The sequence below is a fragment of the Megascapheus bottae genome, chromosome 3 (genome assembly GCF_031878675.1).
Source record: "Megascapheus bottae isolate mThoBot1 chromosome 3, mThoBot2.hap1, whole genome shotgun sequence".
Lineage (NCBI taxonomy): Eukaryota > Metazoa > Chordata > Mammalia > Rodentia > Geomyidae > Megascapheus > Megascapheus bottae.
Window position 1 is genome coordinate 30,495,960 of NC_143511.1, and position 27,696 is coordinate 30,523,655.

Consider the following 27,696-nt stretch of genomic DNA (forward strand, 5'->3'; position numbering starts at 1 on the left):
AGTCCCTGCCTCTGGTTACCCAGCTGACCTCCAGGAGGCGGCCAAGGCCAGATGGAAGCCATGAGAACCAGTTAAGGATGGTAGGGCTCTTGTCTGAGGTGCTTGAGATCAGATGTGTTTTGGATTTCTTTGGAATATAAGTATATGTCACATTAGGTGTCCAGAAATCATTTGTTTCAAGTGAATCTAATGGGCATAGTCTGAAGGGAAATGTATACAATTTTTTTAAAATAATCTTGCCCATGAAAATTATACTTACAATGTAGGATTTGGCACATTGGCATTCGAAATGTTTCAGATTGAGAAAGGGAGGGAGGGAAAGGCTGACAGTGCCCTAAAAGAAATGTACTCTTTACCTTAGTAACTGTAACTCCTCAGTACATTGCCTTTATAATAACAACATAAGATTTAAAAACATTTCAGATTTGTGGATTTGGGGTGAGACCTGTCCCACCTGAACTCAAGTACTTTCTGTTGTCATCGTTAATACGACTTGTTTTTGTTTACTGACATCCAGATAAGCAGAACTGGAAGAGTACTTGCAGACAATGCGTTCTTTCCAAAGAAATAAGGAGCAGAGTATATAACATGACATGTGGCTTGGCTAAAGGAGGGGAACACACAAACACACACACACACATATGAGAGGTTGATTGACCTAGTTGTTCCTGATGGGATGGTATAAGAGGGAGAACTCACTTGGGCATGAGGACACATCACCACTCATGTCCTGGATGCAAGTCCTGCAAAATAAAAGGATACCTATCATTCCCTGCTCAGTCATACAGGCTCTTGCCACAGTACCCAGCCCATACCTGCTGGTGCAGTCCCTGGTCTTGGGGAGAGCCATACAGGCATCCTCAGATGGGCTCCAGGCACAGTACGGATCCCGCGCTAGCACACACTCCCCACAGCTGCTGTGCTTCCTGCAGAAGGCCAGAGGGACCTGGACCACTCCTGAGTTGGAGCTGGCATAGACAAACTTGCTGCCCTGTGGTGATGGAAGCAAAGAAGAGCAGGCTTAACCTAGACCCTAGTGAGACAAGGGTTCTGAGATCCTCCAGCCCCTCTGCAACTTGATAAGAATGACCTGGAGTGCTGTGTGCAGGGAGAAAGGCCTCTCTAAGGCAGAATTATCCAGTCAGAGGACTACAGAGAGCCAAGACCACTGTTCACTACAGCTCGTGTGAGAGTCAAGGCAGTGTGTTGAGTGTAAGGGGACAAGGCTAAGTGGGCCTTTGGCCTGAATGCCCCCTCTGCCAGTCTCTTGTGCCCGTTTCTCTTTCAGGAGCAGGCTGATCAACCCCATCTAACTCTCCTGGCCTGTGGAGGGGATCTCCTTGCCTGACTCCCTGGTTGCCTTCCTTCTCTCATTGCAGGTGAGACATTGTCATAGGCAGAAAGCAAACAACACAGGCTCAAGAACAACTCATTCTGGCACAAATGACAGAGTTCATCCGCACAGACAGAGCACTGTATCCCTGCAGCTTGAGTCCAGCTCCATGTGTGAAGACACCATTAGCATGTGCAAAGAATGAGCAGAAGCTTGGTGATCCAAACCAATGTGGAATACCACCAGTGGACTTTCACTCCTCTGTGCCTGAGAGGGGAAATCAGCCGCCGAGCTCCTGTGTGGACCTACCTCAAGACAAGCACTTCACAGACTCTGAGACCCTGGCATCGTATGTCCCCTGCTCCAGGTCAAGTCCGGCAGCTGACCTGGTGACCTCACAATGCTCACAGGCTATCAGGACTTTAGTTATTTCTAAAAAACCATCTTTTGGGCTGGGAATTCTTTTTGTTTTTCTTTCCATATATTTTCTCTTATAATTAATAGAAGAGTTACATTAGATTCACCAGATAGAAGGTGCATTACTTCACAAACATTTATACCCTTTCTCATGTCTTGGGCCCCATTTCCCTCCCCTCACCCCACTCCTCATTTGCTGTTGCTGATCCTGGGGTTTGATGGGGTTGATCAAGTCTTGATGCTTTCCCTGAGTTCAGACGCTCAAGGCTAGCTCACTGCCACTTTAAGACGACACATCTTTATCTCAGGTTTTGGCTGGTTAATTACAGGGAAGAGTCTCATGGCTTTTCCTGCCCTGGCTAGCTTTAAACCTTGTTCTTCAGATCTCAGCCTCCTGAGTAGCTAGGATTACAGGCATGAGCCACCACTCAGCCCCTGGCTTGGGCTCATTTTTGTGGTCTTCTCAATAATCCACGGGAGCTGTCAAACTGAGTGGCACCACAACCCACAGCCAAAAGGCCATTTCAGGCTATACATAGCCATTTCTGCATACGAGCTGTTTCTAAACAGTCTTCCAGGTAAGTGTGTGTGTGCGTGTGTGTGCGTGTGCACACGCATGTGCATTTAAACACATCTATGTGTATGTAAAAACAATTGCTGAACTTTGAAAAGTTTAGGACAAGCTGAACTTGGTGTCAACATTCAGGCTTGCTATTTGAGGACTTGTCTATGGCTAAATGGAGCAATAAGCATAGCTGAGCACTTGGACCTAAGTTTACAGCCTTCATACCTCCAGAATCCATTCGTGGAACAGGACAAAACATTCTTGGGGCCTCTAGTTTGGGAGCAAGTGCACTTTTGAGCTAACAAACTGTAGAGTACAATGAGCAAACACTTTTTCTCACAACCTGACATGTCACCCACACAGTCTCCAGTCTCACAGGTGAGGCATAAGAACGTATTGTCATGGGTTAATGAAAACATGGCTTCTACCGTCTGCGCCAGTGACTAAGTGAAGTTCCATCTCTCTAGTTCAGAGGGTGTACTTTCCAACCTTGACATCTCATATTTCTAGAATGTGTGGAGGTCCAAGGTCAGCTCATCTGGGCTAGACAGACCAGTGCATACAAGCTCGGGAAGACCCATCGAACATCACAGGTACACAAAGCCACAGGCAAGGCAGCATTCCAGCCCTCCTTCCTGGGCATCTTTACCTTCTTTGAAGATAGCAACAGGTTTTGGACTGGCTCAGAGCTGGGAAACAGCCGTGTCTCTTCAATGATGTGCATGCCGTTTTCCAGTTGGACAGCTTTGTGCAGGGAGCCCTGTGCTGCAAGGCCAAATCCACAGGTGGGGCAGAAACCTCCAGAAGGACTCATCAAAGACACTGATATCACAGCAAGCACTCCTCCTTCACTTTCACATCCCTCACTCACTGAGATGCTGAGACTAAGAGGACAAGTCTGCATCACTAATGAAGAAGAAAGCCTTGCCAAATAAACCATTGCACACTCTCGAGTGACAGGCTACTCTGATTTTGATCATGAGTGGAAGTCCTGTCCCAGGGTTGATCCCAACAACCCTCATCCACAAAGCCCTCAGTGAGACAGGAAGGCAGGTTTCATGTGAGGTGGCTCCTGAGCTCCACTGGCTCTGCAGGACTCAACTAGAGATGTTCAGTAGGTAAGCAGAAGTAAGGTGGGAATGTCCAGTGAGGAGTTGGTGTCCTGCCAGCTGCTATGACTGATTCTGGAAGGCACTGCTGAGGGAAAGTGTGCCCCCCAGGTCAGGGCCCACGTCAGCCTGGCTCCTCCCTGGCTGCAGGGACAAAGCCTCCCAGCTGCACTTAGGGATGCCAGGCTGCTCAGTGCTCACAACCACTACATGCACTGCAGTGCATGACCCGCTCCCATTCTCCAACCACAGGGCTTCTTTGCACCAGCCCACTCTGCCTCTCTGTGAGCATTCCAGGCAGCTGTGAGCTCTGCATCTGGCAGGCCAGCTGTGCTAGCACCTCAGGAATCTTTCACTCTATCAAAACCACCAGAGTCCCCTCAGAGGAGATGCTCTGTCATGGAAGCACAGGGGATCATAAGGAACTTCCCAGTCTTCTTCCTCAAGGACACGCACACGGCGACTGCAAAGCCTCGGAACCCACCTGTGCCGATAAACATGACATCATAGAAGGTCCCGTCCAGGGCCTGGGTCCTGTCCACCACAATCTGGGTGTAGCTCACGTCTTTCTTTACTAAGGTGGGCCTGTTGCCTATTGGAGTGACAGAGTCCCCTATCAAAGGGTGTTCTCTGACGAACAGCAGCGTTCTGTCTGGTAAATGCAAAGAGCTGTTGTAGTTGGCTGCACGCGTCTGGCTGTTGATGCACTGTGAGGATAAAATTTCCCGGGGTTACTGCGCCTGACCGAGCACACACCGGCAGTGAGGCCAGGGGCAGCACCGCTCATCTCCAAAGATGGAGGACAGCAAGAGATGGCCTCTCCACGGCAGTCAGAGGAGACAGTGTTTAAGCACAGGCAGAAGATATAACTGTCCTTCACACACAATCTGGGGAGGAAGTATGATCAGTGAAGAGGACAGAGGGTTTCAAATGGACAATACTCATATGATGGAAACATACCAACCAAACATTGCTGAAAAACAGGCATAAAGGATAAAAGGTAAAGATTGTGTAGCATCCTTTCCCTTATAAACAAAGCTCCAAATTCATGAGCATAAAATGCATGGGTTACTCAACCCAGTTCCCAGAAGCAATAATGAAAGGAGCAGTTTCAGATATACAGAGAAAGTCAGTCCTGAGAGAAGCAACATCAAAGAAGCAGCCAAATACCCATTTAAGACACTGGAAACAATGAGCAGGTATTCAGATTATGCAGTTCTCTGCAGGAGACTGAAAAAGAAACGGTTCTAATTGTAAGATGCGATAATGTATGACGTTAATTGTACAAAACTGCCTGTTAGTACCACAGCTTATCGAAAGAGATTGTGCTGAGACTTATTACCCAGCACACAGAAGAGAAAGGACCTTAGCTCAGTGCTTGAACCCAGAGAGCACCGGGCCTCGGACAGAGAGGATAGTGTGGCCAGTTGAACCACTTGCAGGGAAGTTCTGGTTCCTCTATAAAGTTTCAGTCCCTGAGCCTGGACCCTTGAACCAGAAGGACATCCCTCTCTGCAGCCCTGTCGCACTCACCATTCCAGGTCGAGGCTTGGGTACTTTACCATGGTAGATCAGCCACTTGGGGTAAAAATCCACACGTGCATTCTGCATGTAGTTCCCATGAGAGAACACGGCCTCCACTGTGGACAGTGAGTAGGTACAGATGGCAGACAGACCCACACTGTTCCTGCAGAGGGCAGGCTATTTAGGTTCCTGGGATGCAGCAGGCCAGAGGGAAGCACCCCAACCCACAGAGGGCACACATACAGCTGTGATGTGAAGAGTGCATAGATCACAGGCTCCTTATCTGCTGGGGGCCGAAGTATGAAGGCATCTTGCAATACATTAAAGAACAGGCCTAGGTCTGAGTGGAAGCAGAGTAGTTTGGCCTTCAGGAAGGATGTCCACTTATTCTGTAAAATCTTTTGGCCACCTTGATCATCCTGTAATAGGAGAGATAGGACGTTACAGGCAGTCTAGATGATTCTACAATCAGGTAGTCTACCTAAAGTGTATAGTCCCTTTTCAAAGGAATGGTTCAGACAAGATCTATTATATGAAAGAAAAGCACTGTAACAATGCTGGCTTAGATTTGACTATCTTCATCAAAATGAAACATAATACAACAATTTTCTCCCTAAAATCTCATGTGATGATAGCTAAACCAGACACATTTACATCTCCCCAAGCACTGCTGAGCTCTGGCTCTGAAATGGCTTCTGCCTTATCTTCCATGAGTGTGACAAATGTGAGAAGGTGAATATGGGAGGGCCAGGCAGTGGCAGGTAATCTCCACCTGAGGCTGGATGTCCCTCTTAGAGAAATCAACCCTCTGTGCTATCATGAACACTGTTCTAGGGATCTCTAGTAATTATTGCTAATCTTTTATTGTGCCTAATTTGCATATTAAAGTTTCTCATTCATGCATCTGTGTAGGGAAGGAAGCATATATGAGTTTTGGTAGCATATGTGTTTTTAGGAGCCCATTGGGGTCTTGGAACAAATGTCCCATTTGTTAGTGGGAACACACTGAACTGAATCTGGGAATTGTGCACACAGCGGATAGGAGATGGAGACGCTTCTTTTATGTTAGACACAATGATTTTCTATCTCAACGGTGAAGTCCTAGGAGGACAAATGAGGAATTTTCTTTCTGACGACCAGCAGGGGAATTTTCCAGCAGGTCTGCGGCCATTTGTCTGATGGGCTTTTGAGTCCTGCGTAGCAGGGGAGGGATGTGTGTGCACAGGGAGGCAGGGACGGGGCCTGTGCTCAGACCAGCACTGCCAGGTGGTTCAGGACGAGAACTGGACTCTCACAAGGACAAAGGAAGCCACGTCAGACCAGACCTGTAGAGACCAGAGTCTTCTGTTTGGTTTAGAGTGGGGGAGGCAGTTCACAACATATCCCAGGGTATGGATCCTGCCATACCCTGTAAAGGACTGGGCCAAGCTGGGTGTGGTCGGTGTGTTCTGACAGCCCCAGGGCAGGAGGGGAGAATGAGAGCTCTTAGCCCCTTGTGCCAATGCCATTGCAAGGTCCTTTGCATACCTGATGAGAGTTCTGCACTCACCGTGCCCACCTACCACACCACGTCAATTTTATGCCATATGGCCTCATTGTTCTATCATTAATGAATACTGCTAATATTGTTCTATGACTAATTTATGCATTACTATTTCCATAGGTATATATATATGGAATAAAACTGCATAAATGACATTGAGATGAACTCAGGCCTGCAGGTTGAGGAGTGGGCATGTATAGTGGATGACAGTTAGGGAACTGAGTTAACAAGCTGTGGACAGAGGTCTTAGTTAGTAAGATGCTAGTTAGATATGTCAAGTATGCACAACAGCTATTTCCTGCCTTGCATTCTAGACTGTTAAGAGAGAGGTATCCAGAGTGGGGGGGCAGTTAAAACATCTTGTTCCATCCATTACTGATTGTGTTTTCCTGGGTTCCAATGCTCTATCTAAGACCTGTTAGTCTGCTTGCCCTCTAATGCCAGCCAAGCCACTCAAGACAATTCTCTGTGCCCCATAAGCACCTGCATGTAGTAGCATCCTCGCCTCTGCCCCTCCACACACTGGAGGCTTTGAGACTGACACACATTTTACTGCAGATTTCACTTTTTACACTTAAGGCACAGATTCACGGATGTAGACTGAGAGCTTCAAGAAATGAGATTTGTAACTCGTAACCAACTTCTCCTAAGCTGAGGAGGCCTCAGGTCAGCGTTGAGAACCACAGCTGTTCAGTCAACTGCATGGTAGGAGAGAATGTCACTTTTGTCCCACAGATACCACTGGAGCCACCAAGAACAGGAGCTCGACATCGCAGAGGCCTCTCCAAAGAGGCTTCTATGACAGGAAGGGATTGGGTGGCAGGAAAAGGAGCATTTCCAGAGCTGGTCCCACAGGACAGAAGACCAAGGCTAGCAAGCAGCACTCACCACACACACTCTTGCAATGCGGGGGATCTTTAACTGGAAGAAGAAGTCGTACTCCACAGACAATTCTGTGAAGAAGAAGTAGACCTTGTTCTCATCACCCTTGACGCCGGAGGGGCTTTTGCGTATCACTTCAGCATGGACGAAGTTAGGCTCTGTAGAGAGAAGAGACAAGATTGTCCCTGCTCATGGAGTTTTGTGTTCCTGCCTGCCCCCGCCCCCCGTGTCACAGCCAGTCACTGCAGACTTGAGGGCATCCCTGAAGGACATCTTAGAATGTGAGTGTCACATTATAAAGAGACTTCAGTGTGGTGACTGATGACAGTCCCCAGCGTGTCTCCTCCTGTCTCATTCTCTCTAACCACGCATAATTGGCCCTGGTGTTGGCCTGGTGGTATAGGACAGTTCTACCATGATCATCCCACAAGCTTTCGGGAACCGCTTAGCCGGCAGACAGACCATCTTCTGATTTAAATAAATGAGTCAATCCAGTTAGCCCTGACCACAGGAAGCAGATATGCTAAGACTGTGCCATTGGCTGGCCCCCTTCAATGAGTTGGTGGCTGTCCCTCAATATAGGCCATAGGACCTGCCAACAGACCACGAGGCTTCAGAAAAGCCCTGGGCCTTACTTTCCGGCACCCCTAAGGAAAGCCCAGCTAGAAGCCTCCTAGCATCCACCTGCAATTTCAGACCTCAGCCAGGTGTTGGCCTAATGCCTTCTGACCTGGCCCTGGAGGCTGACACAAAGACTGCATCTTTCATGTCACACCCAAATGATACCCCATCCTAATGGGAAACCTGTCATTTCTCCACTTGACATTTCAATGTCACTTTTGGAAGTGTTTGAAGTCCATTTTCAGGGAAGAAGATCGAAGGCACACCTTTAGATTCATAAAGGGTCCCTAGCAGTTCCTGTGGTTCCACTGTGCTGAGGCTGAGAACTCAGGACTCTCACAGCTCAGTGACAGCCAGAAGGGAAGTCTACCAGAGCATTCCCTTCAGCTAATAGACCTGGTGTCTTACCATGCAGCCATGGGATGTCAGATTCCGTTCGCAGATGAGTATGGAAATAGGTTCGGGAGATGATGAACTCACTTCCCAAGAAATTATATGTTGTCCCAGCATAAAGTTCTCCATCTATCCAGGCCCAGAAGCAGGGAGGACAGAGAAATAGGATGTCAGATGAGCCCTCTGTTGCATCAGGGAAATGATTTTCTTTTTTTGTTCCACTACTGATCTTAAACTCAGAGTCCAAAACCTCAAGAATGGCACTTTCCCACTTGAGCCACAGCTCCACTTCCAGCTTTTGGTAGCTTATTGGACATAAGAGCTCCATGGGATTTCCTACTCAAGCTGGTTTTGAATTGTGATTCTCAGGTCTCTGCGTCTCGCTTGACTAGGGTTATAGATGTGAGTTCTCAACATCTGGCTGAAGTCAATTTCTTTGTAACTGCATTAAGCCTTCAAGTGGAAGAGATAAGATTTCCCTAGATATCCCTAGACTTCCCAGATGCCATATCCACTTTGTACCTTGATGACTTTTCTTTGACAAGTGTTACATTGAACTGCATTTTTTTTCCAGGTCTTGGGCTTGAGCTCATTGCCTCAGCACTGTCCTTGGACTTTCTCAACACTAGAGCTCTACCACTCGAGCCACAGCAACACTTCCAGCTTTTTTCTATGTATGTGGCACCGAGGAATTGAACCCGGATCATCGTGCATGCTAGGCAAGCACTCTACCACTAGGCCAAACCTCGACCATGAGCTGCAATTTTTGAGTAATGGAACCCAAATGAAAACTTCCCACAACAAGTAAAATGACAGTAGCATAGCTGCTCCTTCCTTTACCATGGGCTTCATCCTACTTCAACCACAGTAAAACATTGGAAAGCAAAACGCCCTTTCCTTTTAGCCCAAACACAGGTGACCTCACCTGCAGTAAATGTGCTAAGAACACAGCCTGCAGGTAGGAAAAAATCACTTCATCCAAAGCCTTCTTTGTAATATTCCCATGTGACATACACTGTGCTGAAGGTGAAGACGGAATGGGTGCAATCACAGAGTCACTAGTGTATGGCGCTCTGTTTCAGTAGTGGATAGCCATGAGAGTTAAGGAGCACTTGCGGAAGAGTTCCGTAACTCTCATCAAGCAGATGCCTGGGGCTCACGGAAGATCTGATCATTGTATACCAATGATGAATATAAAGCAGTATGCTAAAATGTTGAGCTGGTTATTCCTTGAATGGTGAAATCAAATCTCTTTGTGCTAGGTAAGGGGGTCTATGAAAACAAACACACATATCTGCAAGGGCAAGCAATGTTCAGACAAGGCCAGGAAGGAAAGAGGAAGGAAAGCAGAGATCAACGCCTGAGTAGGAGCCCGTAAGTGTAGGGGGTGAGGAACCTGAGCAGAAGGACTCACCAACCATGGTGGATGTATAAGTGTGTGCAGGGTTAAAAGGACACTTTCCTCTGCCATCTTGCTTTATCCACAGAAATTTAAAGGATGTTATGTTCTAAAATTAAATAATGAGAGAAGGAATCATAAGACATCCGATTTTCCATTATAACAATGTGTCTTTATACCATTTCATTTCATAGATTCCTTGTTCTGGGAAGACCAACAGAGATGAGAAAAATGCATGCTGGACTACGGGAGACTTTCCCTTGGAGACAGGGTGTATGTCACCTAGCTCCATCTCCAGCCTGGTACCTCAGTCCTTGGTTGAGCTATGAAGGATCTCAAAGCTTCTCCTCATATGGAAAATGGAGACAGAGAAGTTGGTAGATCGAGAGTTGTTAGGAAGGCCAGTGAGAACCACAGACAGAGCATGTTTAATAAGTGACCATAGAATGCAGCATTATATTACAATAACACAGAGAGAACCACAATATCCAAGAATCAGGTAATGGGGATTTTTTGTTAAAAATAAAAAGACAAATAAAAAGTAGACCCCCCCCCATAACATATGCCAAATGGACCCATGTTCTCAAATCTCAAAGCAATGACAAGCTGCACTGATAGAAAGGACAGGCCAGGACTTCAACCATGGAGTAATTTCTTTACCTAAATAAGAAATAAAGTGGGTAGAACCAACTGGAAACTTATCCAACCCAGAAAAGCAAAATGAAATAACAGGCAAAACTCAGAGAAATGTCGTAAAATGGTAGCTGAGATGCTTTCTTCCCTGATAACTCTTTGATGAGCAAAAACCTTCTAGAAAACAGCTTTTATTTTTTGTACTTAAGCAAAAAGAAGTGTCTACCTTTTAGGACTCAGGTTGTTATAGCTCAGAAACATCTCCTTCACTCCTTAGCAATGTATAATACCAGCATCAGAGGGCAACAAGTATCACATAGGACCACCGAATGGATCTCACTGCAAGAATTGTGTTTCCTAAGTTAATTTTTTTCTCATGTGAGACAGTGTCTCACTCTGAGCCCTGAACTCCTAATCTCTTACCTTAGTCTCTGGATTGCTTGCTAAGAGTACAAGCAGATGTCACAACCCCTGAGGCATTAAATTCACCATTAGAACCTCTAATGAGGTTATACTTTACTGTGTTATTTCTCTGATACAAGGCTGAATTTCATTTTCACTGCTGAAAATCAAACTCAGGGTCTCTTGCATAGTAGGTAAGTATTCTACCATTCCTGATTCCAACTTGTACATGCTAACATTTCCATGCATGCATAAATGTTCACTGCTCAGGGCCCAGGAGCATGGCCTAGTGGTAGAGTGCTTGCCCAGCATGCAGAAAGCCCTGGGTTCAATTCCTCAATACCAGATACACAGAAAAGGCCAGAATGATGCTGTGGCTCAAGTGGTAGAGCTCTAGGCTTGAAAAAGCCCAAGGACAGTGTTTATGCCCTGAGTTCAAGCACCAGGACTGCCCCACCCCCACCAAAATACACCACTCAAATCCAGGCATCAACATACTGTCACATTCTTTCTGTCCTCTAGAAATCCAGGCTGAGTGCTTTTAGCTTCCACAAATGAAAGAGAACAGGAAGCACTGGATCCTGTCTGTGTCTGTCTGGCTTAATTTACCATGATCTGCCCTCACTCCTTTCCCATCTACCTTGCCGCAAATGACACAATTGTGTTCTCTCTCTCTCTTGTCATAACACAATTTACGGAACTCAACATATCCAAAGGAATTCCAATCACTTAATGTATGAATAATACTCCATGGTTGTAAATATACCATATTTTCTTTTTTATTCATCTATGGATGAGCTATTAGGTGAATTTCGAATCTTAGTGCTTTGTTTTCTACAAGATAATTTTTGCTACTTTATATCTACCCAATCTAGCCACTGCCCAGGCTGCTATGAGTAGGACTGACCATGAAGTGAATCTGTGTACTCACCAGATAGTCACACACAGGCTGGAATGCATTGGTCCCACACACATACAGGACGTCATATGTTAATTGCTGCAGCACTCGCATGTAGTTGAAGCATTCTGTCTGTGGGGAGAGAAACCCCATCAATAGCCAGCCACTACAATGCCCTCCGCATCCCCACTGTGAAGTCTGCATGGCGCTGCCTTGCCTTTCCTCTGGTTTCACATCATAGCCATCTTCTCGCAGCACAGGGCCAGTCCGCAAACACCTAAATCCTAAATTGAACTTGGCTATTTTTATCTTTGTCATGTTCACAATGTTATTTCAGTCCCTAATTGACAAAGCCCTGCTGACCAAACCAACAACTACTTTTACTGTTGACCTCAAATTATATTAAGGACACCTCTGTACAAAGACACATTGGGACAAAAGAAATTCTGTAGAACTAATAGCAATAACTAACCTGTTATAATGAATTATTCATGCAGGCTAATTTGGCTACATTTGTATTACAGAAGAGTCTAGAAACTATTTTCTTTGGGAATTGTTTTCTAGCATTGTATGATCAATAATAATGAGCTAACATTATGCCTTAGTGAACCCAAGATTTTTTTTTATCCCGTAAAGACTGTATATGATCGTAGCTTTAAAAGTCCTAACAAATGGTATTTGCTAATTGTGCTAAGAAAAATGGGCCCTGTTAATGAATTTTAAATGTTTGGTTAAAAATGAAATGGTTATTTAAAAAGAAAAAAGACATTTATTGTACTCTCACAAGCACACAAACCATTTCTTGGGGTGGACTCTGCCTCCCATGAGGCACTGCCCTCTGCTAGAACACACCCAGACTGGAAAGAAGTTTTCTTCCAGTCCTACTCTCACCTGAAGGGAGAAGCTGGGCACAGAGAAGATGTCACCAATTGTCCAGCCACAAGACTTCAGGGGGACTAAGTCTCCACAAAGGGACCCACATGTTAGTTAGGGCTGACAACACTTGGATTGTATGTGCAACACTCAGAACTTGTATAAGCTTAGGGAAGGGTTTTGGCTGTGTCTGTTTGGAAACTGTTGGGATTTAGTTCACAATCGGCCAAAGGGAGGGGTGGGAACCCCAGGTCACTCTCTGGCTCTGCGCAGGGAAGCCAGAGCCAGTGGCCAGTTCCCTCTACCTTTAAGATCCTGCAGTATGTGTGAGTGTGATTCCATCAGTGCCCGCTGCCCTTTGGCTTCCTCAGGGCACACTGGGTTTCAAGACAAATGTTTTAGGAAAAGTGGCTAACCTGTTCTTACATGTGTCTGGGGAAAAGTGTGTTTTGTAAAACATTTCATTTTCAGCTAGTCAATAATGGCTGGACTTGGCTATAATTCAGCTGCCATGTGCAATGCATCCATAACTAGGTTCTAGAAGTTTGAAACCTGGGCATCTGCAGGTACCAGGTGCGGACAGACCCAACAGGAGTATTCAGCCCCTCACCACACCTAGCTACATGCAGAAGATGCTCAATCTCAACTGGGGAGATTAGGCAACGAAAGAAAACACGCGGGGTCTGTAGTTGACAAAAGCATTTACCTCTTTTGATCTCCCTTTTCCCACGCAGTCTGCTTTGGTCTTAGCTGAGGCCTTCCAGTGTACCTAGTAGAGAAGGATGAATAAAAGCTAAACCATGGGATAAACACTCACAGCTCAAAGGCATATAGAGTTCAGAGGCCAGGTGCTTGTGACACGAGGTAAAACCTCAGATTTGAGAGGATGACTGGGGAGCCATTTGGGGCTTCCTAAATATTCTGATTATTGCCCTGATAGAAAGTAGTGGACCATAGAAGGCTCTCAGAACCTTCTGGTCCACTATGAAAGAACAGCAGAAACTAAAGCATTAAAGTGGGAAAAATGATCTTGTAAAAATCAAAACACCAAGCTTTGAGATTCACCTAATAGCCCATAAATAAAAAAAATAAAAAAATAAAATGTGTTATGTTTACAACCATGGGGTATTATTCATACACTAAGTGATTGGAATTCCTTTGAGATGCTAAGTTCAGTAAATTGTGTTATGACAGTCTACTGAAATGAGAGAGAGAGAGAGAGAGAGAGAGAGAGAGAGAGAGAGAGAGAGAGAGAGAGAGAGAGAGAACACAATTCTGTCATTTGTAACAAGATAGATGGGAAAGGAGTGAGGGCACATCATGGTAAATTAAATAAGCCAGACAGACACAGACAGGATCCAGTGCTTTCTGTTCTCTTCCATTTCTAGAAGCTAAAAGCACTCAGCCTGGATTTCTAGAGGATAGAAAGAGTGTGACTGTATGACGATGCCTAGATTTGAGCGGTGCATTGGTGGGGGGCAGTCCTGGGGCTTGAACTCAGAGCATAAACACTGTCCTTGGATTTATTCAAGGCTAGGGCTCTACCACTTGAGCAACAGCATCATTCTGGCCATTTCTGCATATATATAATGAAGAATTGAACCCAGGACTTTCTGCATGCTGGGCAAGCACTCTACCACTAGGCCATACTCCTGGGCCTTGAGCAGTGCACATTTATGCAGGCATGGAAATGTTAGCATGTACAAGTAACACATGCAAAAGAAGAAAGGCTTTTAGAAGAAGAAAGAAGAAAGAAGAAGAAGGAGGAGGAGGAGGAGGAAGGGGCAGGGGAAAGGGAGAAAGACGAAAAGAAAGGAAGAAAGAAAGAAGAAATCTGGAGGCCACCTCTTTCAGCCTTGGCAGAATTATGGTTTCTTATAGGTTGGAGGCCAGAGGTGGTGGTGAAAATATCAGGAGTACTGTCAGCTCCGTACCATCCTAAGGATGATCCAGGCTGCTGCCTCTCAGGAATGAGACTGGGAGCTTCTGGTGTGGGGCCTGCTCTCCAAAGCGATCACAGGGCTGATTGCTGCATAAGACAGATGGGGAAACAGAGGCCCTAGACTCCTGCCTTACTTCCCCAAATGACCAGCACCGCTTGCTGGGTGAGGATAGAAACCGATGAAAAATAACAGGAGGGATTATTCAGTGCTCTAAGACCCGCACAGGTTATGGGGCTTAGCAGTTAGAAAGCCCACAGACCTTCTTGGAAGAAGGGAGCCCTGGAGAGGGGTCCTTCTGAACTAATGCAGTGGGTTCTCCCCAAAATGTCCCAGGAGCTGACAAACCACACAGGTGACAACACTGCACTGGATGTCTAACTGGATACACAAGTGGTTGAACAAAATCCCACTTGCCTGAAAACTCATCTAACTTCATGAAACCCTGAAGGATGGGGGCATCAGTGGTAACTGGTACTGAACCATATTTCCAGGCTTTTCACTAAGAAATTCCAGCAGGCAGAGCTCCGGGCTGAGGGACCAGGAGGACAGGGCTCAGAGGTACAAGACACAGAGAGGAAGGGCTGCATGGGCCTACAGCACCACCCTGTCTGGTGACTTCTGAGAGAAATAGTATTTGCACAGGGTAAGGCTCTGCAAGCCACCCATGTGTCAAAAATTAGGAATAAGCCAGATGCCAGGGATGAGGACAGAGCATTGGCATAGGAGTAGGGACAGCAGATGCTCACCACCAGCTAGGAACAGCCTGGGCAGAGAGCAAGGAAACAACCCCAGGACACTTGGTACCAGGAGGCTGGTCAAAGCCTGCCACCATTTCACAGCCTGCCACTGAGCATCAACTAAGGACCTGGAGTTGGAGCTTAGCTCAGGGGTGGGCATTTGTCCAGCCTGCATGAGGTCCATTTCCATGGCCTAAACCTCTGACAGAAACAAAACAGGACCAATCTGCAAGCAGTGGAAGCAAAGTAAAGGTGTTTACAAGTCAAACCACTGAAACCTCTTTTGCTCTCTGAGTGGCAGTAAGTCCCAAACCCCTTGTGGTGAGGGCTGGTAAGCAAAGGCAGGCCTCCTGCATCTGTCTCCACTTTCTCAATGCACTGAAACGGAAGGATCAAACAGCTTGCGGCAACCCTTTGCAACATATAGGAGTTAGGATTGCCAGTTGAAGAGGGAAGGCAGAAGTAAAACACGATGCACTTACAACTTCGGTGAAAAGCATACTTTGACTTTGTTGCTGTGTGGACCAGTAGGAAGGACTCTGTCTACACAAGGGTCCTGGCTCTCCAGGCCCCTCTTCCCAGCAGGCCCTGCTCCCAGCAAGGGATGTTCCCAGGCAGCCCCACATGTGAGAAGACAAGAGGCCTGCAGTAGCCAGTATTAGGATACAAGGAGCGATGTCAAGGTCAAGACCTAACACAGAACCCAGACTGCTTTCTTTATTTTGTCCATTTGGACAGAATGGCTTGATGCAGCCAGAGTAAGAGCTACCTAGGGACCAGATGATTTCATGTAGATTCAAACTAAATCTTGGAATAATAAAAGCATTCATCCATTTGATTGCCATTGGATGGCATGGATTTTTTTCTCATTCTTTTCCATTTCTTGTTTGTTTATTTGGACAAAAAAGAATCTTTTCCACAAAAACTGCACAGATAAAGGTAGGACCAGAAATTTTTTTCCTTTTCTTCCTTTTTTTTATTTTTGCCAATGCGGGCCTGGGCACTGTCCTTGAACTTTCTCAAGGCTAGTGCTCTACTACTTGAGCCACAGTACCACTTTCAGCTGTTTCTGTGCATGTGATATGGAGGAATCAAACCCAGGGCTTCATGTATGCTAGGCCAGCACTCGACCACTAGGTCATACTCCTGGTCCCAGGATTTTTCTGTAAGGCCACCAAACACAGGCAAGGTGCCAAGTAAGATCAAAGCCTGACCTATGAAACCACAGGAGTGAAGTGCTAGTATAATCACAGTTTTTGGTCATGGTCATGTTAGAAAGTTATCCAAAATGAAAAGCTCAAAGGAACAGTTGATAAGAAATGGCCCCTCAGCACCTCCTGAGATGAGATCCATGAAGGCACAAGGCACTAGAAAGCACAATGTAGTTTATGAGAGCAGGAGAAGATGCACGTTCCAGTGAGGAGATGCCACCCAAAGTAGAGTGTGCCCATCACCCACCTCCTGCTTCTTCTGAGAGATGTTGAGCATGCTCAGTGCAAAGATGGCTTCCCGGGCACCGACGTAGAGCGTATCCTTGTATTCATTCAGCAACAACTCTGAGTAGTTGAAGATCCCTGGCTCATTAAACTGTGTCAGATCTACCTCTGAGGGAACAAGGGGGCCAGCAGGAACAGGAAAGAGAAATAGACCCAAGATGTCATTTATAATCATGGCTGTTGGCTAAGGATTGGGGACAATGACTTTCATGCTGCAGAGGAAGAGAAGGAGCCTCGCAAAGAAAACAACAATGTTCAAGAAACATGTGTGTGCAGGGGTGGGGGACACCTCTCAGCCAGGTTCTCTTGTGTCACCCAAGGATGTGTGTCTTCCTACCCCCCTTGTCTCTCCTGAGTTCGGAGATTCTTGTTCAGTGGTATTCTGGGAGGTCCCAGGCTGGATGTCTTCACCTGCCCATGTCTCTCATCTATGTACCTCAGCCATCCACTGATTAGATCTTAAAACAACATGACAGTTTAGATGTGTGTGTTGTTGTTTTTTTTGCCAGTCCTGGGCTTGAGCTCAAAGCCTGAGCACCGTCTTTGGACTTTCTCAAGGCTAGAACTCTATCACTTGAGCCTCAGAACCACTTCCAAGTTTTTTTTTCTTCTACGTATGTGGTACCTCAAATCAAACCTGGGTCTTCATGCATGCTAGACAAGCACTCTATTACTAGTTCACACTCCTGGCACCAACAGTTCAGATATTTTTTTAAAGTGTTCTTTTAAGGCAGTCTTAAGTATCAAACTTCGTGCTTATGATGTGAAATGCCTCTTGGTGTTTCACTTGGATTATCCTACTTTCTACTTCCATACTGCATACTGGCTGGGAAATGGAAGCAAGAAAGTAGATGCAGCCCATGTTCACTACCTAGTGCTGTGTTTCCCATCCCCTGACCCAGAGTCCCCGGTCCCAAGACACAGGTCCTGGGAGAGGAGATAATCACAGCTGAGACTGGAGAGCAGCAAATGTCACAAGGCCTGACAGTTAAGGAACTCTCTCACCACACTCTTCACCAGTGTGCAGGGTAGGAGCTTATCCCTAGAAGGGCCTGAGTCACTATGGAGTACAAGAAAGACGTTTCCCTTCAGAGATCCCCTAGTCAGGTCCCTGAGCAAGCCTTGAGCAATGTTTCCCCTTACCAAAGCGTCCCACTGCCAGCAGCATGGGCTGCCTGCTCACGCAGAGTGAGAGGCTCAAGAGCTGGGTGCTGAGCTGTTCAAGCCAGTGACCCCTCTGTCCTGTCCCCTCCCTGCAGCACTAGACCCCACTCAGCACTAGCTCTCACCTCCAAGCTCCCAGGTGATCCTGGGTATGGGCGCAAATGCCACCACCATCCCAGATTCCACCAGTAGAGCCAGGAGCAGCCCTCTGATGGGGTCACACCTCTTTATAGGGTGGAGGGCCCCATGTGGGAGGTCTTCAGCAGGCAGGCCCATGGCAGGGAGGAGGAGAAGGAGGAGGAGGAGGAAGAGGAGACTGCAGGGGTTGTGCCAGTGGAGATGACACACAAAGCCAGGACCTGGCAGTTGTGCTCAGAGCTGGCAAGTGGTGGATCCCCAAGAACCAGATATCTCCAGCCAGGTAGGAAGTGGCCTCTCTCTGCTCCAGGGCTTTGAAGATTCCTGTTGCTCTCTTGTGGCCTGCAGAAGAAACACTGGAAGAGGGAAAGGCAAAATCAATTGCCAGGATGTCACCATCATTCTAACAGTGGCCTAGAACTGCATCAGAGCTGAGGCCTTTTGTAGGCCAGACTGGGAATTCTGGCCTCTGTGGCACATCACAGGTACAGGGCAATGGCATGTAGAATAGACCATTAATACCACATGTGGACGCCAGCCACTGGGACTAATGGAAAATCTCTCTTGCTTGTGTTCTGAGCCTCTTGCTTAGCCAGTGGTCCAACCCTTTCCTCCAAGGATATCACCATTACCACCTGCTGTGGTGACCCCCATTCTGTTAGGCAGTGACTTTCACATGCCCCCAGGTGGTACGGGGCCATTTCACCAGGGTTCTCTTGTGCCACACCTACGTTAGCCCACCTGTTCAGAGATGGGATGCTTCTACAGTCCCTGGTGGTTGTGACACAGGCAGAGCACAATGGAGAGGCCCAGACACAAATGGGGATTTCAAAACCACAAAAGGCTACTCTAGACTGAAGCAATAGTATCTTCACCAATTCTCTGGGAATACAAGACAAGATTCCAAAATCAGGCCAGCTTGACCATGGGTCATAATCAAGACCCAGTGGAAGAGGGCCTGAGCCCAAAGGAGGCTCTGACTCATTGTCAGTCCACAGATGTGCACTCCTGAGAGGAGCATGCTCCCGCGCATGCTCTGTGAAGGCCCAGAAGTGCCTCCCTCCTGACCCACCAAGAGTGATCCCCATTGTTGATGCCAGGTTCCCTTTACTGTTGACTGTCACCTCCATTTTCCACCCCTTTTTCTGCACATACTCTATGGGTGTCACTGGGACCAAGTCAACAGAACTTCCCTCCAGAGCCCCTGGGAACCACGATCCTCCTCTCCTCACACTTCATTATTTTGAGACCCTGCTACTTATTTTGAGTCATGGTGTTTCTGCGTTGCCTATTCTTGCATCCATGCCATCTTCCCTTCGGCCTTCTCGTTAGCTGGGATGGCAGGCATGTGCTATGACTTACCCCTCCCCTACTTCTTCACCACATTCGAAGCAAAGCAACTCATATCCCATTAATAGCTCACTGCGTGCTCACTGTGCAGAAATGCATCAGCATCACCAGAACGATAAAAAGTAGATGACAGCCACCATCTCGCTGTGATGAAACCAGGCAATGATGGGACTACAGGTGGCTTGGAAAGTCTAAGCCAGCCTCATCAGGGTTGCCTTTGCCCTGTTCTTGAAAAAGGAGAGTTTTAGTTGTATAGACGGTTACCGTTATATAAGTCAGCAGTAAGTACATTTGTTTTTGGACAGTGTCACTCCTTCCCTCCCTGTCTCCCAGTTTTACCCTCCCAGCCACACACACACACACAAGTTGTTCATTTTCAATAGAGTGTCTAGTAAATACCACTGCTGCAGGTGTCCCCCGTTCTCCCTCCATTTCTGTGCCTCACCTTCACAAAGACAAAGAAACATGACAAAATGAAAACAAAAAAAACATCTTGCTTCCTTTTCTCTAAAGTTCCTTTTGATATTAGTTTATATGATCATTGGCACATAAGCATTGCACCAGTACACGTGCTCTTCCTCTAAGTGTACCTCCTTCGGTTTCACTGTGTGTGAATGCCTAGAGGCTTGTATAATTGGTTCTGCCCTGTGTATTTAGATCTGGCTTCTGCATGTAATAATTTCTGTGTAAACTTTGTCATGTTTACATTCAGAATGTCCATTAATTTCTACACTGTAAACTGAGCATCTAGTGATAGGCTGCCATCCTACCTGACTGCAGGCTGGTTAACTGGAGTCCCGTGACTTATCAGCACTTCACGAACCCAAGCACACTACCCATGCTCTCTGCAGTTCACAAACCTTTCTTTCTTCTCAACTTCAGCACAGGGAGGCAGGAGAGGCAGGGGATAAACTCAGGTGATGAAGTTACAACCCAGAAGGGCACTTGAGTCTGCCCACTTCACATTGCCACACATGTTGCCAGGCAGTGTGTGGCACAATCTACTAAACAGCTCTCTCATACTCACTCTGGTGACCCCAAGGCAGAAGAAAGCCCAAAGAATAAGTTCTGCTCACCTCTGTGCAGAGATAGAACCAGAGAATGAGCCCTCTCTCCAACCCAGAGACCCTGCTGTATGCTGCAAAGGGAAAAGGCTCCACCTTTATCTCACTGCACGGATAGCCAGAGTCTCCCTCTTGTGGAAGCCCAGATGTTGTGGCAATGGTACCTGGCCTGGAACTCCGTGGCTGAGCTCCCAGACTCGGTGTCTGAATGCCTGTAGACGAGCAGCCCCGGAAGCCCTGGTACCCCAGTGTGTCAGCAGTGGATGGCCTGTGAACGGTGCTTCTCTTCGTCTGAGCTACTGATTCAGCATGTGTGAGTCACAAGGGGAGGGGAGAGCTGGTGAGTCACTGTCCTTGAGCCCCTGTGTACAATGTACGGTATCGTTCTGTCCCTAAGTCTCTCACAGGCTCTAAGGCCATTGTTCCAGCTCCTTCTGGGCAGGACGGAGATGGACATGGCATCTTCTAAATGTCTGTTAAGCAGTGGGCAGAGCTCTGTGTGATTTACCTGTACCTCACCCAGAACTTTCCTTCACCATCACTGCAGGCCTAGGAAGCAGATATTACCATTCCTAGGACAGGGACAAGTCTAGGTAAGCAAATATACCCGGCGTTAACACACATCTGGGCTAAGAGAGGCTTGAGAGGAGCCTCAAAATTCCATGCTTCAAGGAATCTTGAAACACTATAAAGTGCTTATTTCTGGCCTCAGCATAGCCATTGTTATGGCACATGCATTCTGGCAAGCAAGCTTTTCCAAATCGGTACCCACTGCTCCTTAGGCCCTTTAAAAATGCACTCTGATCTTTATAGGTTTTTTTGGTTCAATTTAGAAAAGTAGCTGGAAGAAAAACAACCCTAAATTACCTGAGATGACCAGTGAGGTCCTCAGAAGGATGGGGTGGTAGGTTGCTTCATGAGTCGATCTGCTTGTGTAAAAACTCACACGCTAACACCTGACTGAAAATGGGAGTCATAAATCTTGTACTCAAGATCCGAAAGTGGCTGATTTTCCCTGACTCCATGAGGACAGGCTAGTGGGAGGAATGGCAAAATGCCAAGTAACTGTCAGTAACAGAGGTTCTGGAAACGCGAGCCACACAGACAGGGATTATTCAGAGGGCACAAAATGCACGTCATAAAAATGTAAGGACCTGCGAAAAATTGTTACTAATATGATTCCAATAAGCATGATAATAATGGCAAATATGCACTCCAGGGTGCAGATGAAATTTAAATGGAGGATGATATCACAAGGTATCAGGGAGCAGACATGGCAACTGAGCTTTCTTTCCACCCTAAAGATGACCAGTCTAGCAAGGTCTTGGACTATCACAAGGTGGATTTCATTTTACAGTAGCCTACCAATATAAGAATTAATGATAGACTCCATTCTAGCCTAAGGTAGGTCAAGGAATACTTTCTGAAATAATACATTTTAACTTACATACCCTAGCCAATAAACCAGGCCTTCGAGGTCAGATGTATTTCGGTAAGGTTTCTCCTGTAGCCACCATCTATAGGTAACTGCTACATCTCCTTGAGGGAGGTGCCATGAATGTGTACGTGTGTGTCTTCACTCCTGTGGCTGTTGTCATGAAGTGCGGGGTGATAAGCACATGGAGAGACCTGGGGCAGCAGCTACGCAGGAGTCTGACCAGTGGCCCTGGGTCAGGGAGAGGTGGTCTGATATGGTGATCACTGGAGCTGATGGCAGACAGAACAGCCATGACTATGTGTCATGTATCAAAATGACCAAATCACACCATGTTAAAGATGAGAAATCCAATTTATTGTTCTTTGCCCTGGAATAAATTCTCCTATTAAGAGGTGTTAAGAGACTGGGGAGTTGGAGTGTAAGATGAATGCTAAAAATGTATTCACTTCTTTTTTAAAAAAATATGCATTGTTTTATTGATAAAACCTTTTGATTTTAGTATATGAATGCGGCCTAGGTTTACATTGAGACAAAAATTTTTTATAATTGTTTTTTATTTCAATGTATAGAGGGGTTACAGTTATATTTGCCAGATAGAGGGTGCATTACTTCTCACACATTTATATCCTTTCTTATGTTTTTGTCCCCATTTCCCTCCCCACCCCCTCCCTTCACTTTTCCCCTCCTATTTCAAATAAACAAGTAAACATCTTTATAATGTACCAGGTAACAAATTGGGATACAGTAACAATATGAAATTAAGCAAAGGGCAACACAAGAGAAGAGAGCAAAACATAAATCATAAAGATTAACAGTCACTTATAATTAAGCTCTTGTGTCCATGTCCTAGAGGTCCATTAATTTGGCCTCATCCTAACAACAGATGCTGTCAGGGATGTGGCCAGGAGGCATCACTACTACACTGGTGGTGGGAGTGCAAACTCATTCAACCACTATGGAAAGCAGTATGGCAGTTCCTCAAAAGACTAAACACAGAGCTCCCCTATGACCCAGCAATTCCACTACTTGGCATTTACCCAATTGTCCAGAAACAAGGACATACTAAATCCACTAGCACAACGATGTTCATTGCCGCACTGTTTACCATAGTGAAGATATGGAACCAACCCAGATGCTCCTCAGTTGATGATTGGATCAACAAGATGTGGTGTTTATACACAATGGAATTCTATGCTGCTGTCAGAAAGAATGACATCGCCCCATTTGTTAGGAAATGGAAAGACTTGGAAAAAAATCATATTAAGTGAAGTAAGTCAGACCCAAAGGAACAAACATAGGCTCAATGGTTTCCCTCATCTGTAATAATTAGTACACATCTAGAACTCTCCTAGCAGAGGATTACAATAGCGCGTTCACTTCTTTAGTGGCAGTCATGAAAGTCAGGTGGAATGGTGGCCTTGTTGTGATAGCTTTGTGACAGTGGGCAGTTCCCTCTCTTCTGAGAGGGAATAGACCAATGGGAAATTCCATGGGCAATGAGTGGGGTGATGTGTAAGGCAAAAGAGACATCGTTTCAAACAACTGAAGTCATCTCTGTAAAGGTTCCCTGCATCTGGACAAGAGGTTTCCACCAGAGCCGTGGCTAGGGGTTATACAATGAGCCTCCATTCATGGTCTAGCCCTATTGCCATCAGAGCCACAGGTCACCTTCCTTCACGGAAAGCCCGTGTCATGAAGGTGGAACAGTCCTCTTGAAGAGTCAAAAAGAAAGGAAGGAAAGCCGGGTGTAAGTGGCTCACACCTATAATCCTAGTTACTCAGGAGGCTGAGATCTGAGGATCGCAATTCAGAGCCAGCACAGGGAGGAAAGTTCATTGGAAATTATCTCCAACTAACCACCAGAAAACCAGAAGTGGTGCTGTGGCTCAAAGTGGCCGGGCACTAGCCTTGAGCTGAAGAGCTCAGAGAGGCCCCATGACCAACAAAAGAGAGAGGGGGAGGGAGAGGAGCTGGAAGCAGGCAGGAAGGCAAATTTGTATGAAAAAATGCCTCAGCTCAAGAGGAAAGAAACAAAAACTGAGCTTCCAGGTGAATGTATTAAACAATAATTACTCTATACGTAGGCAAGAACACACAGTTGACATTCTATAATTTTTCCCTGACAGAAAATTCCTCTATTATATGAGTTTCCTTCTCTGTATGGATTTACTGGTGATGGTGACCTGCTCTTTCTCATAGCTGGTGTTCAGAGTTGACTTGGGATCCTCTCCATTTACCTAGGAGAAGCTTCTGGGCTCCACCAATGTCAACCTTTCACACTGCTTTCCGTTAGAAAAATACAACTTGTCCTTCTTCCCAAGTAGCAGGGCATGAATTCAAACAGAATTTCAAGCAGTTACAGGCAAATATCCCTGCTACCTTTTTTAGACCAAGATAAAAAAAAAAAAGAAAATGAAATGGAAGAAGGAAAGCACAAGAGGGATTGATTGTCACTGGACTTGTGATATCTGTCGTCTCTGAGCAAAGCTGGGAAGCTGTGTTGAGGACACAAATTTGCAAATATGCACAGTGCTGGGAAGTTCTGGGCAATGTGGCATGCAGAGCTTGGGGCTGAGGAAGATGAGCTCTGAGTAAACACCGCTGACACTCTGGTGGTTCTCCTATCTTCTGGAAGGCTAGTAAGGTTAGGGCCGTGGATCCATTGCCACCTCCAAAATGTGAGTGCCAAGAAGTTGCAAGACAGTTTTGTTGTTGGCCCTCTCTTCTGACAGGCACTGGTACATACTGCTCTCTCCTTTTGTCAGTCTGAAGATAACCAAGTTTTTGTTATCCACACACATGTACGTATGATTGTTGGTCTTCAACACACGATCCTGGAATTTCCACACAACCTGGGCCAGGGCAGACTTTGCGGAACATTTGAGTTCTACCCACCATGCTTGAGAAGATGCCGCTAGTGGCCTGGATTATTTTTACCTGGAATGTCAAGATACATGTGCACAGCATGGACAACTCTGTTCAGATACTCAACTGCTTTTAAAAAATTGATTAATACCCTATATAAAACAATAGCCTTACTCACTGGAATACAATTCATCTTCAGGACAATTGAGATTATAACATGCACTAAGAAACAGAAGATAATCCCTGCCTAGTGACTCCTGGGGACAAGGAAAAGACAGTCTGAGTAGAAGAAATCCCACCCCTCATTGCATATCTCAGGAGAAAATGCAGCAGGCTTGGGGAGACCAGGCCCTGGTCAGCTCTATAACTAGCAGTTACACCCTGGGTCAAAATTCAAATGCTTCTCCTAATGACTTCAGGGAATCTGGCAGTCAGTGCCAGTCTTAACCTTCTCTTCTACTTTTCATCACCTGAAGACTGCTGTCTGCTCAGAGGAGAAGAAGGCTGGTACCTGAACATCCTGGCCTCTAGTCACAACACACTCCCAAGTACTCAGCCACAGGGAATGGGGTCCTGCAAGCAGGTGCACAGCACCGGAATAACTATGAGCTGCATGCCTCTCGTGAGCGATTGGGATCAGAAAACGTTTTGATCTCACATCTGTTCATATTTTAGACTATGTACAGATGTATGAGATAACACCCTGGGGTAGAGACCAGAGTCAAAATATAGAATCCATTTGTGTTTCAAGTACATTGTGTTTTGTTTTTGTTTTTGTTTTGCCAGTCCTGAAGCTTGAACTCAGGGCCTGGGCACTGTTCTTGGGCTTTCTCAAGGCCAGCACTCTACCACTTAAGCCACAGCTTCACTTCCGGCCTTTTCTGTGTATGTGGTACTGAGGACTCAAACCCAGGGCTTCGTGCATGCTAGGCAAGCACTCTACCACTAGGCCACACTCCCATCCCTCAAGTACATCTTATACACAGAGCTTGAGTAAATGTATGCATTTTAAAGCACAATTTTACGCATGAAACGGTTTTACAGTATGGAACTTTTCACTTGTTGCTCACACTGGCATTTGTGGATTTTGTATCAGAGCAGCTCAGTGTGTGCTCAGCAGCTGCTTCTTTCTCATTCTTAACAGGTTATGATTTTAATGAGCTCCAGCTAAGCAAAACAGAAAAGATGTACCCACATACCCTATGTAGGTTCAAACACTTTCTATAATCAAGGGAACAAAGATCACGCACTGGTGTGGAACACAACACAAGACCTTTGTTCAGAGTGGATAAAGAAAAACAAGATAAACAAATACCACAGACTCAAAGCACTATAAAATGGTAGGAGACCTAGCTACTGTTGCAGTGATATTTCAATGGGGATCACTCACCTAGGCATGAAGACACATTGCCACTCATGTCCTGAATCCAAGTACTGCAAAGAAAATAACACCCATAAGTCACTGTGCATTCATAGAAGAGTTTGCCCCTGGTAACCAACCCCTACCTGCTGCGGCCCTGGGCCTCATAAAGAGCCAAACAAGTAGCCGCAAATGGGCTCCAGACACAGTAGGGGTCCTGTGCTAGCACACACTCCTCACAGCTGCTGTGCTTTCTGCAGAAGGCCAGAGGAACCTGGACCACTCCTGAGTTGGAGCCGGCATAGATAAACTTGCTTCCCTGTGTGTAGGAAGTAGAGACAGAAGAGGCATAAGTTGGATATCCAAGCCCCTCCAGAAGCTATGGGAACAGCTATGGAGTGTCTTCAAGTGCTGCAGACTCTTCTGACCTCTTGTACTGTCACCAGCTTCAGCAGCGCACTGGACACCAGCAGTGATCAGGGGTATTGACTGTATCTCATGAACTCAGTGGAAGAAGAGCATGAATGTGGTAGCACATATCACATCTTCTCTGTCTTTGGCCTGAGAATCTTGTTTCCCATTAACAACCTCGAACACCTGGAACTTGAATCAGATTCCTATTTAGGAATCACAAGTCGGTATTTTTAAAAGCAGGTGAAACCCAGCTTTCATTCACCATCAGTGGGTACATTCAGCATCAGTTCAGCATTTGGCTAGAGCTCATGAACCCCCCCTTAAACTCAAGTCTCACAGGCTGCAGGCTTCCCAAAACCCAGAGCCACATACTTGTCTCAGTAAGCACTGATACACATAGGACAGAGACTCCTCTCCCAAGATGAAAACTGTGATAACAACAAATAAGACTGGATCTGGACTGGCCTCAATTACCTCTTCATTCTAGACCTGGGAAGTTTTTGACCCCAACCCCTCCCAGATCAACTTGGGATAGTCACCTTTCTATGGATGTGTATATACATTTTCTGAGAAGGAGACAGAGTGGATGCTACTAGGGACACCTGTGAGGTGGCAGGGACAACTCCTGCAGAGAACTGTTGGTCCTGGACAGTCTTGAGGTGCTCGGCCCCATCTATTTACCCAAGGAGAGGGAATGAGTAGAAGTAGAAGGTGGGGTTAGCTGTGGGTAGTTTTATCCTAAGCTGTTTCCTGAGAGGCTGGGCTGGAGCTCGAATGCAATCACTCTTTGACAACTGAGTCAGACCTCACAAAGTCAGTGGGTAAACATGGAAGTGAGAGGGAAACCACCTCCTAAAGGACAGTGAGCATCATCCGTTGCAGCACATGCCTCTTGGTGGATGCTAACCTTAACAGAGGGAAATGGGTACATTCCTTCAATGGTATATCTTCAGGAGTCGATTTGAGGAGCCCTCTTCCCCACAGTGCCTCATGGAGTTTGGTGAAGCATTTGTATGGAATTGATATAGTCCTCCTGCCTACAAGATGACAACCTTTTATACTATCCAATGTAATGTAAGCACTGCAGAAATAGCTCTTAAAATGTCTCGTTTGGAAAATGATGACACTGACGCAT

The 27,696-nt window shown here is 46.2% G+C and overlaps 2 protein-coding genes and 1 pseudogene across 8 annotated transcripts in view; 1 reads left to right on the top strand and 2 right to left on the bottom strand.

Moving 5' to 3' along the window:
- LOC150065177 (semaphorin-4D-like) overlaps positions 1-1,748 on the top strand; it is a 22,357-nt gene extending 20,609 nt beyond the window's left edge. For all 7 annotated transcript variants that reach the window (XM_090329751.1, XM_090329745.1, XM_090329746.1 and 4 more), the window contains one exon: positions 1,380-1,748. The gene's annotated coding sequence lies outside the window, so the exon portion shown is untranslated. The remainder of the gene's footprint in view (positions 1-1,379) is intronic.
- Positions 1-18,208, bottom strand: part of LOC150065178 (semaphorin-4D-like) — an 18,932-nt gene extending 724 nt beyond the window's left edge. Inside the window, exons 1-13 of the mRNA XM_090329028.1 lie at positions 18,058-18,208; positions 16,731-16,876; positions 13,299-13,361; positions 11,753-11,851; positions 9,802-9,895; positions 8,403-8,516; positions 7,380-7,531; positions 5,192-5,367; positions 4,958-5,111; positions 3,909-4,131; positions 2,965-3,080; positions 816-991; positions 700-743 (exon numbers count right to left, since the gene is read on the bottom strand). Coding sequence (XP_090185154.1) covers positions 700-743; positions 816-991; positions 2,965-3,080; positions 3,909-4,131; positions 4,958-5,111; positions 5,192-5,367; positions 7,380-7,531; positions 8,403-8,516; positions 9,802-9,895; positions 11,753-11,851; positions 13,299-13,361; positions 16,731-16,876; positions 18,058-18,208 — 1,708 coding nt within the window. The remainder of the gene's footprint in view (positions 1-699; positions 744-815; positions 992-2,964; positions 3,081-3,908; positions 4,132-4,957; positions 5,112-5,191; positions 5,368-7,379; positions 7,532-8,402; positions 8,517-9,801; positions 9,896-11,752; positions 11,852-13,298; positions 13,362-16,730; positions 16,877-18,057) is intronic.
- Positions 18,209-24,400: 6,192 nt separating this feature from the next.
- LOC150065179 (semaphorin-4D-like) lies at positions 24,401-27,696 on the bottom strand (annotated as a pseudogene).